The sequence below is a fragment of the Nycticebus coucang genome, chromosome 3 (assembly GCF_027406575.1).
Source record: "Nycticebus coucang isolate mNycCou1 chromosome 3, mNycCou1.pri, whole genome shotgun sequence".
Classification (NCBI taxonomy): domain Eukaryota; kingdom Metazoa; phylum Chordata; class Mammalia; order Primates; family Lorisidae; genus Nycticebus; species Nycticebus coucang.
In genome coordinates this window covers 95,549,129-95,565,596 of record NC_069782.1, presented here as the reverse complement: position 1 = coordinate 95,565,596, position 16,468 = coordinate 95,549,129, and the positions used below count along the sequence as shown (strand labels likewise).

General features: G+C 41.7%; 1 protein-coding gene across 5 annotated transcripts in view; it reads right to left on the bottom strand.

Moving 5' to 3' along the window:
- Nucleotides 1-1,705: 1,705 nt before the first annotated feature.
- ASCC1 (activating signal cointegrator 1 complex subunit 1) overlaps nt 1,706-16,468 on the bottom strand; it is a 126,441-nt gene continuing 111,678 nt past the window's right edge. For all 5 annotated transcript variants that reach the window (XM_053586227.1, XM_053586226.1, XM_053586223.1 and 2 more), the window contains one exon: nt 1,706-2,218. In XM_053586227.1, the coding sequence (XP_053442202.1) occupies nt 2,102-2,218 (117 nt within the window). In that variant the 3' untranslated portion in view covers nt 1,706-2,101. The remainder of the gene's footprint in view (nt 2,219-16,468) is intronic.

Here is a 16,468-nt window from a genome sequence, read left to right as displayed (position 1 = left end):
GAATAAAAAAGGCAAACAAGTCATTAAACATTACCTAACAATATATGCCTAAATGCATAGAGAATCAACAGTAACCACTCAATTCTAAACAACAGAATTTCCAATTCTATTAAGAATTTCATATATGATATATAAAGTTATACTTTCCAAACATTAAACTTAAAAAATTTTTTCCTACAAACATACGTCACAAATCTCTGACACCCAAAAGAAGACAACTTTACTTCCTGGCCAAGGTTACCCATTGGCTTGTCAGAAAAACGACAGAGAGGCAGCCCCAAGAGGTGCGGGCACCCAGCTCCATAGTCAGCTTTGTGATCAGCATGTCCACCGGAACACCCCCACCTTCCCATCTGTGGTGAGGTAAAATCTCAACTTAAATAAAAATTAATATTGCCAGTAGAAAGCAGAGGCTTTTGGGGGAAAGTTGGCCCAGCAGGCACCAACACCCAAGTCCTTGATGCCAATGAATTATAGCAACACTGTATCCCAACACCAACATTGTATCCCAACACAAACTAACCAAGGGGGTCAAATTAAAACTATGTGGTGATACGAACAGAAAAACATAGTTACTTTGGAAATTCAGTTAGTCACAAATGATCTGTGCCATCCCACTGATAAACAATCTCTGGTGTTGGACACAATCCTCACCATGTAGCGACCTTAACACACAGGGTTCAAAAGCAGATAGAGAATAGAAAGAATCAAGGAGGAATGAAGGGAAGAGGAGAAGGAGGGGACATGCCGGGAGGAAGAATGTGAGGTTAGAGCTCCCCTGAAGAGGCCCTGGTAGAACAGATGGGATGGCTGGGGCAAAGCTGGAGCTGGGAGCACTCCCTCCGTCAGCTGGTCTGCAGTGAGGGAGAACTGGGTGCCCTCTGTGGCTGACATCATGCCAGGGAACTTTGCACAGTCCTGCTGATGTCATCATTGCTTCTGTGCTGCTGCCTTGAGAGGTAACAGAGAAGAGCTACAATATTGCAACTCCATCTGCGGCACGGGAAGGTGGGGTGGGGTTGGGGCATAGGAACAAGAATCCAAGTATTTCTTAAAAAGACTAATTTTAGAGAAAAAAGGACAGATCAAGCAAAGTAATAGAAAAAAACTTTAATAGGTATTTTGCTAATGGTAAAATTCTAGGTAGTGAAAGAATTAAAAACAAGGTCTCAAAGAGATATCTGTATACTCACATTTGTGTCAGCGCTATTCACTATGTGCAAGTGGTAGAGGCAACCAAGTGTCCAGGAACGGATGAACGAAATGTAGTGTGCACATATAATGGAATGTTATTCATCCTAAACAAGCAAGAAGTCCTGCCACACAATACAACATGGATGAACCTTGACGACGCTATGCTAAGTGAAATAAGCCAGTCTCAAAAAGACAAATACTAGGGCAGTGCCTGTGGCTCAGTGAGCAGGGTGCTGGCCCCATATACTAAGGGTGGTGGCCGCCGAAACTGCAACAAAAAAATAGCCGGGTGTTGTGGCTGGCGCCTGTGGTCCTAGCTACTCAGTAGCTGAGGCAAGAGAATCACCTAAGCCCAAGAGCTGGAGGTTGCTGTGAGCTGTGACGCAACAGCACTTTACTGAGGGCAATAAAGTGAGACTCTGTCGCTAAAAAAGACAAATACTACTGTGTAATTCCACTTACATGAGATAACTCAGAGAAGCCAAAATCTTAGAGACAGACAGTAGAATGGTGGCTGCCAGGTATTGTTTAATGGGTATAGAGTTTCGATTTTACAAGACAAGAACATTGCAGAGACAGATGGTGGTGAAGGCTGCACAACATTATGGATACATTTATTAACACTGACCTATACTTAAAATGGTCAAGACGGCAAATTTTATATTGTATGTATTTTACCAGAATAACAAGATAGAAGGGGGAAAAAAAAAGAACAAGCCAAGGGTTATAGGCCAAGTTCTCCTTGTCTGACAGTTTGATGACTGTAGACAGCCATTAGAGGCAATGGTGAGTCCAAGGAGAACCATGCATCCAAACTTCCACAGCACTCCTTGGCAATTAGAATAAAGATATTTTTCTTCAGCAGCTTGTCTGGAAGTGCAATTTCTCTTGCTTTCCAAGATCCACTTCAGGAGAAGTCAATTTGTCCACAGGAGGCGTAGTTTCCAAAGTTGTCTACAGTGAACCTCTGAGATATGTGAATGGAGTTTAGTTTTAGGGAACCAAAGTAGAAGTTCTCAAACAACTGTAAAGGAAGAACAGAGACCCAGAATGAGTATTTAAAGAAAATTATAGATGGAATTATTAAACATCAGATTCTCTTGTAAAAACACTAAACCACAACAATCCCAATAGCTTCTTGCACTTTTTCTTTTCAGTATTTATGATCCTGGAGATTAGGAATGAGGGTGGGAGAAAAGAACCACCTTTTTTTCGCTCTGATTAATTCTCAAGTCTCCCCTGACAACATGCACTAGAGAAGAAGATCTGGAAAGTCAAATCTGAAGTTTATCTCCTGACATGATCAAGAACTTGTAACAAATATCCTGGGGCCACATCCTGACTCACAGGGCCTGACAAAGCTGCTTCAGACTTCGGTCAGCTGCTTACCAAACAAGTGGGATCCATCAGCATCCTAGGGTTGGTATAGAGAGGATTAAACTTGATATAACACACGCCTCTATCTAGTGAGCAACATTTATGAGGAACACAGACTAACATAAACAAGAGATAAGGCTCCTGACCCACAAATGATTCAAACACCCCAGTGAGGGGGGCAGACACAACCACAAGTGTACAAAGTGCTCCTCCCATTGGAATGACAGAACAAGTGCAAATGAGATCTATGAAAAACCTTTAATTACACTTGGATTCAAGCCAGCATCCTCAATACTTTTCCCATAATCTCCCACTTCATAAAAGCTTTCAGCTGTGTCAGAGGGAGGGCTGAGCCATACTCTCAGACCTGACTTCGTGGTTAGCACATTTGTAAGGCATAATCCAAAATGACATCAAAATTGTCCCAGAAAAATCTAATCACACTCTTTGGATATGGAGTCACACAGCAACGTGTGTACCCAACAATGCTTCAGTGGAGCCTAAGGGTGGGACCTTTGCACACTGACACGTGACTTTCTCTTCACTTATTTTTATACAACCTCCATACATGGACTTCAGACATAGTTGCCTTTCCTCTTCCTGCAATTAATGGCCTAGCAAAATGCCTGAGGTTCATTAAAGGCTAACTTTATAAAGCCAGTAAATATTGATTCTTCACCATGACATCAACTTGACCCCAAAGATCTATTCAGAGGTTGTGTGCTGCACTGTCTTGTCTTTCAGAAAGGTGATCAGCCCTTGTCTACATTGCTTTACACAATTAACTTTTCTTCCTGGCTTTGGCAGCCTGTTCAAACCATATCCACCCTCCTGTGTGCAGAAATTTAGCCTGAGATGGTTATCTGCTAAGCCCTTAGCTAAACATTAATTTGAAGTGAAAGACATGTTACTGAGACTGACAGATTTATAGCTCTGCAAACTGAAGCCTTCTAGGTACAGAAAAGCCACAGCCAACAAGGCAATAAAAGACGAGACAAAACACAACTAAAAGGAAACTCAGAATACTTTCAACAAGTTACATTTCAAGGATTGTGGGTCCTCTACCTACTTCTCCCTGTGCTGTGTTCTCAAGTAATAGGGACTCCACAGAGAGGAGCTGGACACGACTCACCCATGACCTCGTGACCTCACTCTGACTTGCACCCCTGACTCCCAGAGAGCGTGATTTGCCAGAGAGATTCTCCAGGGTTAAGGGAAGTAGCAAACACAGTGATAGTGAAGTTGGCTGGGAAGCAACTGCAGTGCGGTGATAGAAAAACTAAGAGAGAAGACTACACACTCATTCTTGCGCTCCATGAAGGCAAGAAGAGCAGGCCGTGGAAAGAGTCCCGCCTGGACATGGAGGCCGTGACAGGGCAGCGGGCGGACGACACCGCTTACTCTACAACCCCAAAGGGGGCAAACGTCAAAACGGACCCACTGAGAAGAAGAAATGGAAGTACCTTGTGAACTGTCAAGTGCTACTAAAAATTTGGTATTTCTTATGATTTTTTTTTTAGCATCTCTCTGCTCTTATTATCCTAGAATTTCTTTTCCCTTCATAGTTGCCACTTCTTTCACACCTTTGATGTCACATCAACTAGATTCTTATCCGGAAGTGCTGGTGCCAGTCTTCATTTTAGCCTTTCCCAACTCTGTTCTTGTTCTTTCCGTATGTCTATGATGATTAAGTAACAGAATTTAGCAACAATTTCTCATGGTTACCTTATGGTTTGGTCATTGTTATATCTTTAGTCTTAAGCCTTTCTTTTAGTTCTATCAATTATTTCTAATGACTCACTAAAATATAAGCTCTAGAAGCCCAACCCTACCATACACTGTGAGAGTATCCAGCCTGTAATAGTATCTGATAGACTTGCAGATGATCAGGAAATATTTGTTGGACAAAATGACAACTGAAACTATGACACCTCCACAACTGTAGATGCCTGTGTACATCCTCCATCTCTGAAAAGGGAAAACTATGACATGTTACGCACTTACATGCCAAAAGGCACAGGACGTGCTTCTGTAACAGACTTACAGGTGCTTACTATCTCATTTGGGAATAGAGCGCGGAAAAGAAGAGGAGACTGCTGAGGACATGGGCATGTTCACCCTACGCAAAGGAGCTGAGTGCCTTTGCTCTGTAATCTGTATTTTTTCTGTGTGTACATTCCACTTCAATGAAAGAGTTCACCTAAAACAATAAGCACAGCAAAGGTTAAGTGTAAGAGGAGAGGTCCAGGCGATCAATGAGCGCAGCAGGGGGTAAGAAAACAGCACAGGAGAAGCACCCAGGAAAGCCACCTGGAGTAAACTGGGTGGGGCTGGTGGCAAGTGCAGACTATAGCAGAAAGGAGGGAGGGAGCGTGGAGGCAAAAATGGGCACAGTGGACTGGGCCAAACAGACAATTTAGATGTTTAGAGGGTTCCTATAAAGAAGCAGTGAGAAAGACCCAGAGGGAGGGAGGTTCGGATTAAGGGAAATAGCAGAAAGAAAGGAAAGGAGACGATGGTAGAAGATGGGTCATGAGGAAGATGTGGTGTGTCTCTTAACCAAAACAGCTGCACTGGGCCTGGGAAGCCTGGGGTGGAGCAAATGGGAAATACTAGGGACAAAAAGGCTCAGCGACCGGCCAGCTGAGGAGGAGATGGGAAAAATCAGTGGTGAAAGGTAAACAGGGGTAGTTGAGGGTGCCATTGAAAGTAACAGAGCACTTCTGAGAGGGAGCTATTTTAAGGGGGAAAACAACAACTTCAAATCTGCTTACAAACTCCAGCCGCATCTCACTGACTAGCTGTGCACGCCCAAGCCCCTCTCCAATATAGGTTTTCCTGGTAGACTCTGAGAATGTGCATTAAAGATAAGAAATCTGAAGCACAGTTAAGTGGAAATAAATCACCATAAAAAGGTTTACAAGTGTCCCACTTTGTACTGAGTCGTAGTTCTTTATATGTTAGGGAAATGAACCCTTTTGTTGCAAATTGCACATGTATTTCCCCTCAGTCTGTCACTTGCCTTTTGCCTTTGCTTATGATGGTGCTTACCATGTCAATTAAAGTTTAAATTTTTATAAACTCACATTTATCATAACAGACTTTTAAAACAAATGCCTAATGCCAATATCATTATAAATTAAGAGATCAAGTTGAACCATCAATGTAGAAGTACTAACGAAATGAAGATCCCAACAGGCAGCGTGTACTGAACAGGCACGTAAACCGGGTATGTGCTAAGGGCTCTGCGTGCTGCTCCGCGGCCTCACAACCCCAAGAGACAGATCTCATTATTAATCCTCACTTACACTTGAGCTTTAGGTTTAGAAGGCTAGAGTAAATTGCCCAAAGGCACACAGCAAGTTGACGGGGTTCAGGACACACTACCCCAAAATACAGCACCTTGGCATGTGAGGAAAACAGCAGAAGCAGTGAAGTCTCCCTCGCCTTCCACGGCTCTTCTCCCCTGAAGCAGGCCATAAACTCACCCTTCTCCCTTGACGCAGTTCCTCATTAGAGAGGTGCCCTTCTCCCCTGTCTATGCAGACACAGGGACACAGAGAAGAAAGTGAACAAACAGGCCTTGCTAAGTTCTCCTCAGTTTAACGCCACCAAAAAATACCCTTTTGTCCTCCCAACATATTTCTCCAGAACTGCTGCTCTTCATCAAACCTAAGCATAAAAATGTGCAGGTTATCTGGTTCTTTGTTTGTTTGTTTTGTAGAGATAGAGTCTCACTGTACCACCCTCGGTAGAGTACCATGATGTCACAGGACTCACAGCAACCTCGAGCTCTTGGGCTTTCGCAATTCTCCTGCCTCAGCCTCCCGAGCAGCTGGGAATACAGGCGCCCACCACAACGCCCAGCTATTTTTTAGTTGCAGTTCAGCCGGGGCTGGGTTTGAACCCGCCACCCTCAGTATATGGGGCCGGCGCCCCAGTCACTGAGCCACAGGCGCCACCCTATCTAGTTCTTTGGATCTTTATCTCTAAAGCAGTGGTTCTCAACCTTCCTAATGCTGCAACCCTTTAATACAGTTCCTCATGTTATGGTGACCCCCAACCACAAAATTATTTTCGTTGCTACTTCCTAACTGTAATTTTGCTACTGTTAAGAATCATAATGTAAATATCTGATATGAAGGATGGTCTTAGGTGACCCCTGTGAAAGGGTCATTCGACCCTCAAAGGGGTCGTGACCCACAGGTTGAGAACCAGAACTGCTGCTCTAAAGGCTTCTGTGTCATGTAAAACATTAAATAAATTTGTATGCTTTTCTCTTGTTAATCTCATTTTTTGTTATAGGGCCTCAGCCATGAACCTAGTGATGAGTGTAAAAAGAAATCTTTCCTTTCCTACAAAATAATGGTGGAAAACTGAGATTCACAACCATGTAGCCTAACTCCAGAATCTCAGCCCTAACATGGCTCCAGTAACCCACAGTGAGCAGGTCTGCCGCAGACAACACAGACAACTCCCAAAGACTGAAATGTGAGCCCTTTCTGTCACCTGTTATCCCTACCTTTTCATGGACTAGGTTTAAGAATCTACTAGCTATAGCTCAGCTGCAAGAATTTTAATTGAATTCTGGGTGAAAATAAGTGCAAATCAACAAAAAGGCTACATTTAATTTGGTATTTGAATGGGGAAAGAAAAAAAAGGTTTAGTTACAAGTTCAAAAGAAGAGAGAGAGAGCTGAGTACGGTGGCTCATGGGTATGACCCTAGTGACTTGAGAGACTGAGGTGGGATGATCTCTTGAGCCCAGGAGTTTAAGACCACCCCGGTGACACAGAGACCCTGTCTCTAAAAAAATTAAAAAATTACATGGTGGCATACACCTGTAGTCCTAGCTACTCAAGAAGCTAAGGCAGGAGGATCACTTGAGCTCAGGAATTTGAAGCTGCAGTGAGCTATCAAGCCACTGCACTCAAACCTGGGAGACAAAGTGAGAGTCAGACTTAAAAAAAACAAAACAAAACAAAAATTATAAATATTCGATGAGGAAATGAAAACAGAATTTAAGACTCCCAATAGCTGTGAAATCTCTAGTAAATAAGAAGTACTGATTTATTTATTTATTTGTTTTTTTGATGCAGTTTGGCCGGGGCCAGGTTTGAACCCCCCACCCTTGGTATATGGGGCCGGCACCCTACTCACTGAGCCACAGGTGCTGCCCAGAAGTACTGATTTAGATGACTTATGATGAAAATTTAAAACATCTGTAGTATAAATATGACATACGAAAAGTATTATGCACAGAGCTGCTATCTATCCTTGATTTAGTACTCATAATACCTTTAGGAGGGAATTAACAAACTTTTCCTATCACCAAGTTAAGAGAGAAATGTGGACCATCGAGATGAAAAAATTTTTGGTCAAAACCAAAGCTTCCCTGACAAAGAACGGCAAGATAAAATCCAACCATCCTGCTCTCCCCTGCTCACATGATCTGTGAAGCCTATCATTGCTAGTTTGTACATGTCTGTTTCCTAGGGAGAACACAGAGGGAATTATTGATTTCTGGTAATGTGGCAGTATACACTGGAAGAAAACAAACAGCAAGATTTAAGGGCTCACTGTGGTCATTTTTCCTTGCTTTCATTTCAGGCCTTCTGCTCCTTCCTCCTATGCCCTGTGACACAACCACTGAAGACCAGAAATAACTCCAAATGCGACAAGCCTGCAAAATGCGACTGATAATCTCAGACAGAGGCAAAGAAGAAGGTGCAAAGGAGCCTTCTTTTCTCGTATCTGTGACATAAAGCTAGAAAACCATATGAACGGCCAATCCCAACAGCACAATGAAGAATGTGTTGGGAGTGCCTGCCCATCTGGCTTCTGAAATGAGGCTTAATTCATTCTTTAATCTTAGATTATTCACTCTTTAATCTTAGAAAAAGTTAGTGGTCACATTCTTCAAAGATTCTTCTTTTAAGAAAATCTGTTTCTTAAGGCTGGGCATGGTGTCTTATGCCTGTAATCCTAGCAGTTTGGGAGGCTTAGGGTGGTAGATTGCTTGATCTCAAGAGTTTGAGACCAACCTGAGCAAGAGCGAGAACCCATCTCTACTAAAAACAGAAAAAACGAACTGGCTGTCACATCCAGTGCCTGGAGGCCCAGTACTCAGGAGGCTGAAGCAAGAGGATCACTTGAGCCCAAGGGTTTGAAGCTGCTGTGAGCTATGACACCATTCCACTCTACCCAGGGGGACACAAAATAAGAAAAAAGAATATCTATTTCTTGGGCTGGGTGGGCTCAGTGAACTATTTTCTGTCCCAACTATTTCTTGAGTAACAAGAAATTTAGCTTTGTCTAAAATGAAGATTCAAAATATGTAAGTCCTTGTGAAATTTACAGTCATTCTTGGTATACAGGGGTTAAACTAAACCTTAGAACAGAATCTGGTGCAAATGAAAATAAGTACGCGTGGCTCACTTACGGTAAGCATTCAGAAACATACACCAGGTTCCACTTCTCCCCAAGAAGGATGCTTTCTATTGTTTTCTTGTATGGTAATTAGACTTGGAAAGCCAAAGTAGAATGAACAGCAATAGCAAATGCACGATATTTTGAAGTTTTCTCAGTGATTTTCTTCCATAATCTGTTTTACCAACTTCTGTTTTTCACAGTTACCCCATTTGCAGATAAAAGTATTATAACAGTAATAACACTATTTTTACTTAATAGTGATGCTAACCAACCTACTTCCTTATCAGGGATGGTATGAAGATGAATGGAAGACAGTCTGACAAGTACTCTGAGATCTTAGGGAAGGCACCCGCATTAGGAAGCCTTGTGGTAGTTAAAAACACCTTTCATCTAAGAATCTAAAAGTGTTTTACAAAGCCCAGCTCACAAACTCTTCAAAAAATTACTAGGATGTTAACAAGAGCGTAGCATTATTATTATTATCCTTAGCCCCATTTAAAAGATAAGAAACATAGACAGGCTAGGACCACTAACAATGGGAGACTAAATTAAGAGTTCTGGGGACAGGACAGTAGAAGGCCACGTCCACAGGGTAGCTTGTATGTGCCCCTCAATTTGAATAACAAACCTGGATGAAGAACGCCAAGTGGGGAAGAAGCTCCATCCCTAGGCTGCGCAAATGCTGTCAAACAGCAGAGAATGAGAAACAATGATGTGAAACACTATAATCACAGCTCTTAGAAGATCCTAAGTTTTGAGGTTTTTTTTGCAGTTTTGGCCAGGGCCGGGCTTGAACCCTCCACCCCCAGTATATGGGGCTGGTGCCCTACTCCTTGAGCCATAGTCACCACGCAGAAGATCCTAATTGAAAAACAACAAAACTGGGGCCTTCGTGGTGGCTAGCACCCATAATCCTAGCACTCTGGGAGGCTGAGGTAGAAGGACTGCCTGAAGCCAGGGCCTGAACAAGAATTAGACTTGGTCTCTTCCAAAAAAGAGAAAAAAATTAGTTGGGTGTGGTGGTACATGCCTATAGTCCTAGCTACTTGGAAGGCTAAGGCAGGAGGACAGTTTGAGCCCAGGAGTTGGAGGTTGCTATGCTCTATGATAATGGAACTGCCTTCTACCCAGGGTAACAGAGACTTCAAAAAAGAAAAAGAAAATAATAAAACAAATAATGGCATATTTCAGAAGCATTGTTCATGAAAGAGGCCTATAGGTAAGATTAATAAGATTTTAGGTAATGAACAGAAAGACATGAATACCAGACTAAAAATATAATAGATTTTGGGAAAAAAAAAAAACAAGGCTCTTCTATGTCACGTTACTAATCACACTTAGAATTAGAATCAGAAATAAGATTTTGTTTCCCCACGAATAGGTTGTTTCAAAGTTCTTTTTGTTGAAATCCCCCAAACCTTAAAAAAATGATTCTGAGTTTCCGCCCAGTTATCATGCAATTCAAATTCTCAAGCCTTCCCATACCTTGCATTTTTCTTCTAGGCCAGATTTCTACTATGAGATTACTTCAGAAGACAGCAAATGTGAGAGGTATGAAGAGGCAAGAAGAAACCAGAGACCCACCACACCTGGGATCAAAACGCCCTTCCTACGTGCTTAAAAAATATTCACATACGGTGCAGCCTTAAGGATTCTTCCTAAATATCATCACAAGAGAACATAATTGAGCCTCCTAACAGTAAGGTAAGCCATGTTCCTCTACACTCAGACACACAAAGTCACACACACACTGTTATCATCTGGAAAGGAAAAATAAGAATTTCTTTTCTACAGCAGAGAAAGGACAAAGAGACTCTAGTGTTTTCCTACCAGTGACTACAGAGCTATCCTCGCTCCCTATTTCTCTATCTTTAAACAGGGACAATACAAGGAAGGTCTGCACTGACAGTAAGATAAATGATAGGATGGGACTTTGAGCACCGATTATTATTGTGACTCACTGACTATAATCTCCAATGCATCATTCCTTCTAGGAACCAAAAAGTAGAAGTTCCTTAAAAGAAAAAAGGAGGTTTATTAGGAATTCTGACAGCCATCGGGCTCTGAAGTCATTATCTGTTCTCAAAAGTCTGTAATATTTTTAAAGACGGAAATCAGAACATTTATTTCAGAACAAAAGACAATGTGGTGGGCAGTAGTTTCTATCCTGGAGTCATCTCCAAATACAGCCCTAACTCTGCCCAAGATGCCACTTTTAATCTGAAACCTCAATCTGCAGTGATCTTTGCTGTGAGAGCCAATAGCTAATACAAAGAGGACATAATGTACTTCTAGACGGCCTGGGGGCACCTCAGTTCCAGGAGCAAGGTCAAGGACAGTTATGTGGGAGGAGGAAGTTTTATCATCATTCTCACTGTCCCTGCTAGGGAAGCAGCAATAACGGCTGCTATTGCACAGCTGTGACTTTTCGACCCATCAGCATGCCACTCCTGTTTTGTCTCCATTAAAACAGTACCAAACTGTTTGTGTGTCCCCAAGCCCAAGTCCCCTCTCCACTGAGATGGCATGAGGAATGCTCACAAGGAGCATGAGCTGACCAAGGCGGCACCCTGCAGAAGCCCGACAGAGCCAGGAAAGGAAGGCTTTAAAACTTCCTTCAAATAAGCACTCAGGGCTGCACTTCTGGATTTTGGCCTGAGCCTCACTGCTGATGTAAGGATTATCAATTTTAAGGCTGCTGGTAAGGCCAAATGACCTATTAGAAAGTGAATTAAAACCAATATACACAAACAGGATGCCAGGCAGTTCTGCTGAGCACCTAATATTCAAAATGCCAAGGGGCTTCCCCTCCCTGCAGAGCCTTTCAATTTTGAAAAGTAGCAAGGAAAAAAAAATGTGGGAGGGAGTGGGAGGGAGAGAAGAGGCTGTACCGACACGCCTGGAGAACCTGCACCTCGTCTGGGAACACGCAGCACACTCTGCCCTTTTCTAGCACGCAGTCAGCATCAGAGGTGACCGCTGAGATTCAGCGCCTGCCAGATGCCCTCCTGAGAAAGCCTAGCCACAGGGCATGGACATTACTGCTTTACCAGGATAAAACCGCCCCTGGCAGCTTGTTGGCTGGCACAGACCCCTCAAGCCTGTGACCAGCAACCCCCAGGGCAGGTACCCTTTCAGAATTAATCTGGGTGATGTTTCTACAGATAAATTCTCTCTCTTAGAAGAATGCTTTTTTAATGCTCTTATTTCTGGTTTGGTCATCTTCCCTCAGGCATTATTCATAACAGTCCCGCCAGCAAATGCAACAGAAGATAAGTGTTGGATCTTTTATTACAGGGGAGAAAGGAAGCACAAGTCAGCAGAAATGACTCCCTGCAGGGGAGCACAGGGGCCAGGAGCAGAGACATTCCTCCTTGTCCTGGGGCTTTAGGGAGGCTGGGCATAAAGGGGCTGACTGTTATGCCAGGCAAAAAATGAGTGTGAGAGGAGGAAACAAGTCATCAGGCTCTGCTCATCTCCATCCCAACTTCAACAAGCAAACAGCATCCAGAAGTTCAAGAGCAAATCAGAGGTCCCTCAGCAATATCAGACAACAGAAAGTTTGTGTACACAAAAGTAACAGCTGTCCAAATAACCAGGAAGCTTGGAATGGCTCTGTGGAAGATGGGAGAGAGGCTGCTACATGTTATCAACTAAGTTATTTTCAACTAAGTAACCTCATTAGACCACGTCCTCTGTTAGAACTGTAGGAAACAGTGGGGCCTTGGTGTGTGTCACACTTTATGGGGGCAAGACATGATTGCAAGAGGGACTTTACCTAACAATTGCAATCAGTGTAACCTGGCTTATTGTACCCTCAATGAATCCCCAACAATAAAAAAAAAAAAGAAAAGAACTGTAGGAAACATGCCTTTAGAGGATCATAAAGCTTTATAGATTGGACACACACTTTTCCACAATCTAGTTCAGATGGCCTCCTTCCCCTCTGCAAAGACATGGGCTAGGTGTCAAATAAACAAAGGGCCTTGGAAGAGAGATGAAGCCATCATCCTTAAGAATACCAGAGGAGTAGCAAGGTCACCATAATTTAAGAAACTGTTACCAATGCTTTAACCTACAACTGAAAAAGTTAACTCTGAATTGGAGTTCTGGTTGATTTATACCCTGTTTTCTTACTTTTTTTTAGTTGGAGTGTAGTGGCACAATCATAGCTCATTGCAGCCCATGATCCTCCTGCCCCAAGTTTCTGAGTAGCTAAGACTGTAAGTGTGTACCAACACACCAGGCTAATTTCTAAAAATTGTTTTGCACAGATGGGGTCTTGATATGTTGCCCAGGCTGCTCTCCAACTCTTGGACTCAAATGATCCTCCCACCTCAGCTCTCTCAAGTATTGGAATTACAGACATGAGCCACCATACCCAGCCTGTTTTCTCACTTTTAATTTGCAATTATAATGTTCACACTTGAGCATTAAATTCTTTCATCACTGGGATATGGGGAAGAGGGCATAATTTCTTAAGGAGACATCACAACGTCATGGCATAGTGGACTTCATTCTTGTCTTTTATCTCTTTCCACCAGTCCTCTCATATTTGGAATAACACTTAGACATCGTCAGCACAAAGCCACCCAATCTAACATGGTTTCATTTGGTCTGGTCTCTATCAACAGTCTACTTCAAAGAGGATAGTGCCTGTCCCCATCTCTGGACCCAGATTTACATTCTGCTAGTGGTTTGTTTACATTATAGCTAAAGACACACAATTATATACATACAAACGAACTGTATTCAGCTTTAATAAGAAATGAAATCCTAACACATGGTACATTATGGTGAGTGAAACAAGCCAGACACACAAGGACAGATATATGATTCCACTTATATGAGGTACCTGGAACGGTCAAATCCATAGAGACTAAATCTAAAATGGTGGTTCCTGGGGGCTGGGGAAGGGAGGAACAGGTACGGATTTTAATCTAGGATGATGACAAAGTTCTGGAGATAAATAGTGGTGATGGTTACACAACAGTATGAAAGTACTTAATGACACTGAATTGTACATTTAAAAATGGTTAGAATGGTAAATCTTATGTATATTTTATCACAATATAAACCATAACCCAATTCATTTCATCAGCAAACTATACCTAAAATAACATGAACAGACACCTAAATATAATACTTTGAAAAGATGAATGTTTCCTACAATAAGAACAGGCAGGGTCAGGTGCAGTGGTTCACACCTATAATTCCAGCATTTGGGGAGGCAGAAGTGGAAGGATCACTTGAAATCAGGATTTCGAGACCAATCTGTCTCTATAAAAAAAAAAAGTCACGTGTGGTGGCACAGGCCTGTTGTCCCAGCTACTCAGAAGGCTAAGGCAGGGGAATCATGTGAGCCCAGGAGTTCAAAGTGATAGCGAACTGTGATCACACCGCTGAGTCCGGCTTGGGCGACAGAGTGAGACCTTGTCACCTTGAGGGGGTAGTGGGAGAGAACTGGCAGCCCATTCAAAGAATTCATAGGAATAAGATCACAGAGATCAAAGATAACTGAATATTCCCCCTTCCTCAAATATACCAAGCAAGCACCTAGCTGAGTATTTTATATTTAGTAAGTAGTCAATAAACATTACTAAATATTTATTTTTCATTCTAGTAAGAAAGAGAAATGATTTTAAGAAATTTTATGTTACTTTCTTAATTTTTTCTACTTTCACTGCCTTTGCCAAACCATGGCCTATTTCTTGTTATTGTGCTGGCCAGACCCTTTCATACCCTTTCATCATTCCCTGCCTGAGCCAAGACAGCACATGGAAGTATTCCAGTACCACTGCAGAGAAGAATAACCTATGAACATGAATTCAAAAGAGAGCACAGAGAGAAAACAACATCACGTAGGAACAGACAGCAACAGACCAACGAAAGTGCATCTTTCCAGAATGAATGTTGGCTTCTGTCAAAAATCAGTCAATTGCTGGTTTTCCAGTTTCATTTTAACAATGCTTTCACTTCACTGACAGCCATATCTTTGGGTGTCCTCATTAGTGTTTTAAGACTTCACTTTCCAGGTAAAGTAACACATTAAAAAAATTCAGAGTATGCCACTGCACTCTAGTTGGTGCAACAGAGCAGGACTCTGTCTCCCCTCCACCCTGCCAAAAAAAAAAAAACAATCAGAGGATAAGTTTTGGTGAAACGCTGCTTGGATTTCAATCTTCCTCCCCCCACCCCCTAAACAGACTAACATAAGAAGATACAAAACCAAATTGAAGCATTTCAAACTGCACTTTTTCTTCCCATATCTGATATTCTCAGGAATTACCCAAGCACCCTCATATCCTTAGTATGCTGTTTCTATTACTGGCAAAATATAAAAAGTCCCTAATAATTTTCTGTAATTTCTTGTTTTTATGAGTTTTGTTTTTTAATCATCAAGAATGAATGCAGAAACATACCTTATCACTAATGCATCAAAGTAACAGCCCCCAGATTTCAGGAAGACATCGTAATTTCTTTCCTAAACTTTGTATTTTTCCGATATACAGAAATTTGCTAACTTTACAATTAGCAAAATTGAGTTATAAGTTCATTGTTCTTTATTCTTCACTCAGTAGTTTTCATTAATATATTCTGTAATAAGGCATTAAGTGACATTGCAAAAGAAATAACTGTTCACGTTTCAAGTTAGTGCATAGCACCACAGAGAAGCACACAATTAATTTTGGATGTATTCTGAAGTTAAAGAAAGTTAAACGTAAACTTAAACTCATTATTATCCCTATCAGCTGAGTCTTGCTATATGGAATAATAAAGCTGCAATCAAATTTAATTGAGAAATGAACTTTACTTGTTAATGCAGGATTGTGCATGTGAGCTTTAGGTATGTTTAATTTGGGGCTCTCCGTCTTGAATTGAGTAATCTCATTTTAAAAAAGAAATAAACGTTTGCTAGAAAAGTATCAAGTAAACAAATTCAATAAGACTGTTGTTAACATAATCTTTATGACATAATTATCTTAAGGGCCTATAAAATAAGTGCATTATAACTAATCATAAAGCAGAAGTGTTCGGGTGGTGCCTGTGGCTCAAGAAGTAGGGCACCGGTCCCATATACCGGAGGTGGCGGGTTCAAACCCAGCCCCGGCCAAAAACCACCAAAAAAAAAAATAAATAAAAATAAAAGCAGAAGTGTTCTGGGTGAAATAAAATTAAACTAAACTCTAATCTCTAAAACAGGTTCAGCAAAACTTTTGTCATAAAGGGCCATAAAGGTGGCAAAATGGTCTCCACCATAATTACTCAATTGTGCCAAATGATGTATAAACAAATGAGCCTGGCTGTACTCCAATAAAGTTTTATTTATTTGAGTTTCACACAATTTTCACATCATGACATTACAGTATTCTTCTTTCGATGTTTTTTCAACCATTAATGTAAAAATCATTCATGGTTTGAAGGCCATGCAAAAACTAGATGGGAAGCCATTTTGTGGATGGGCT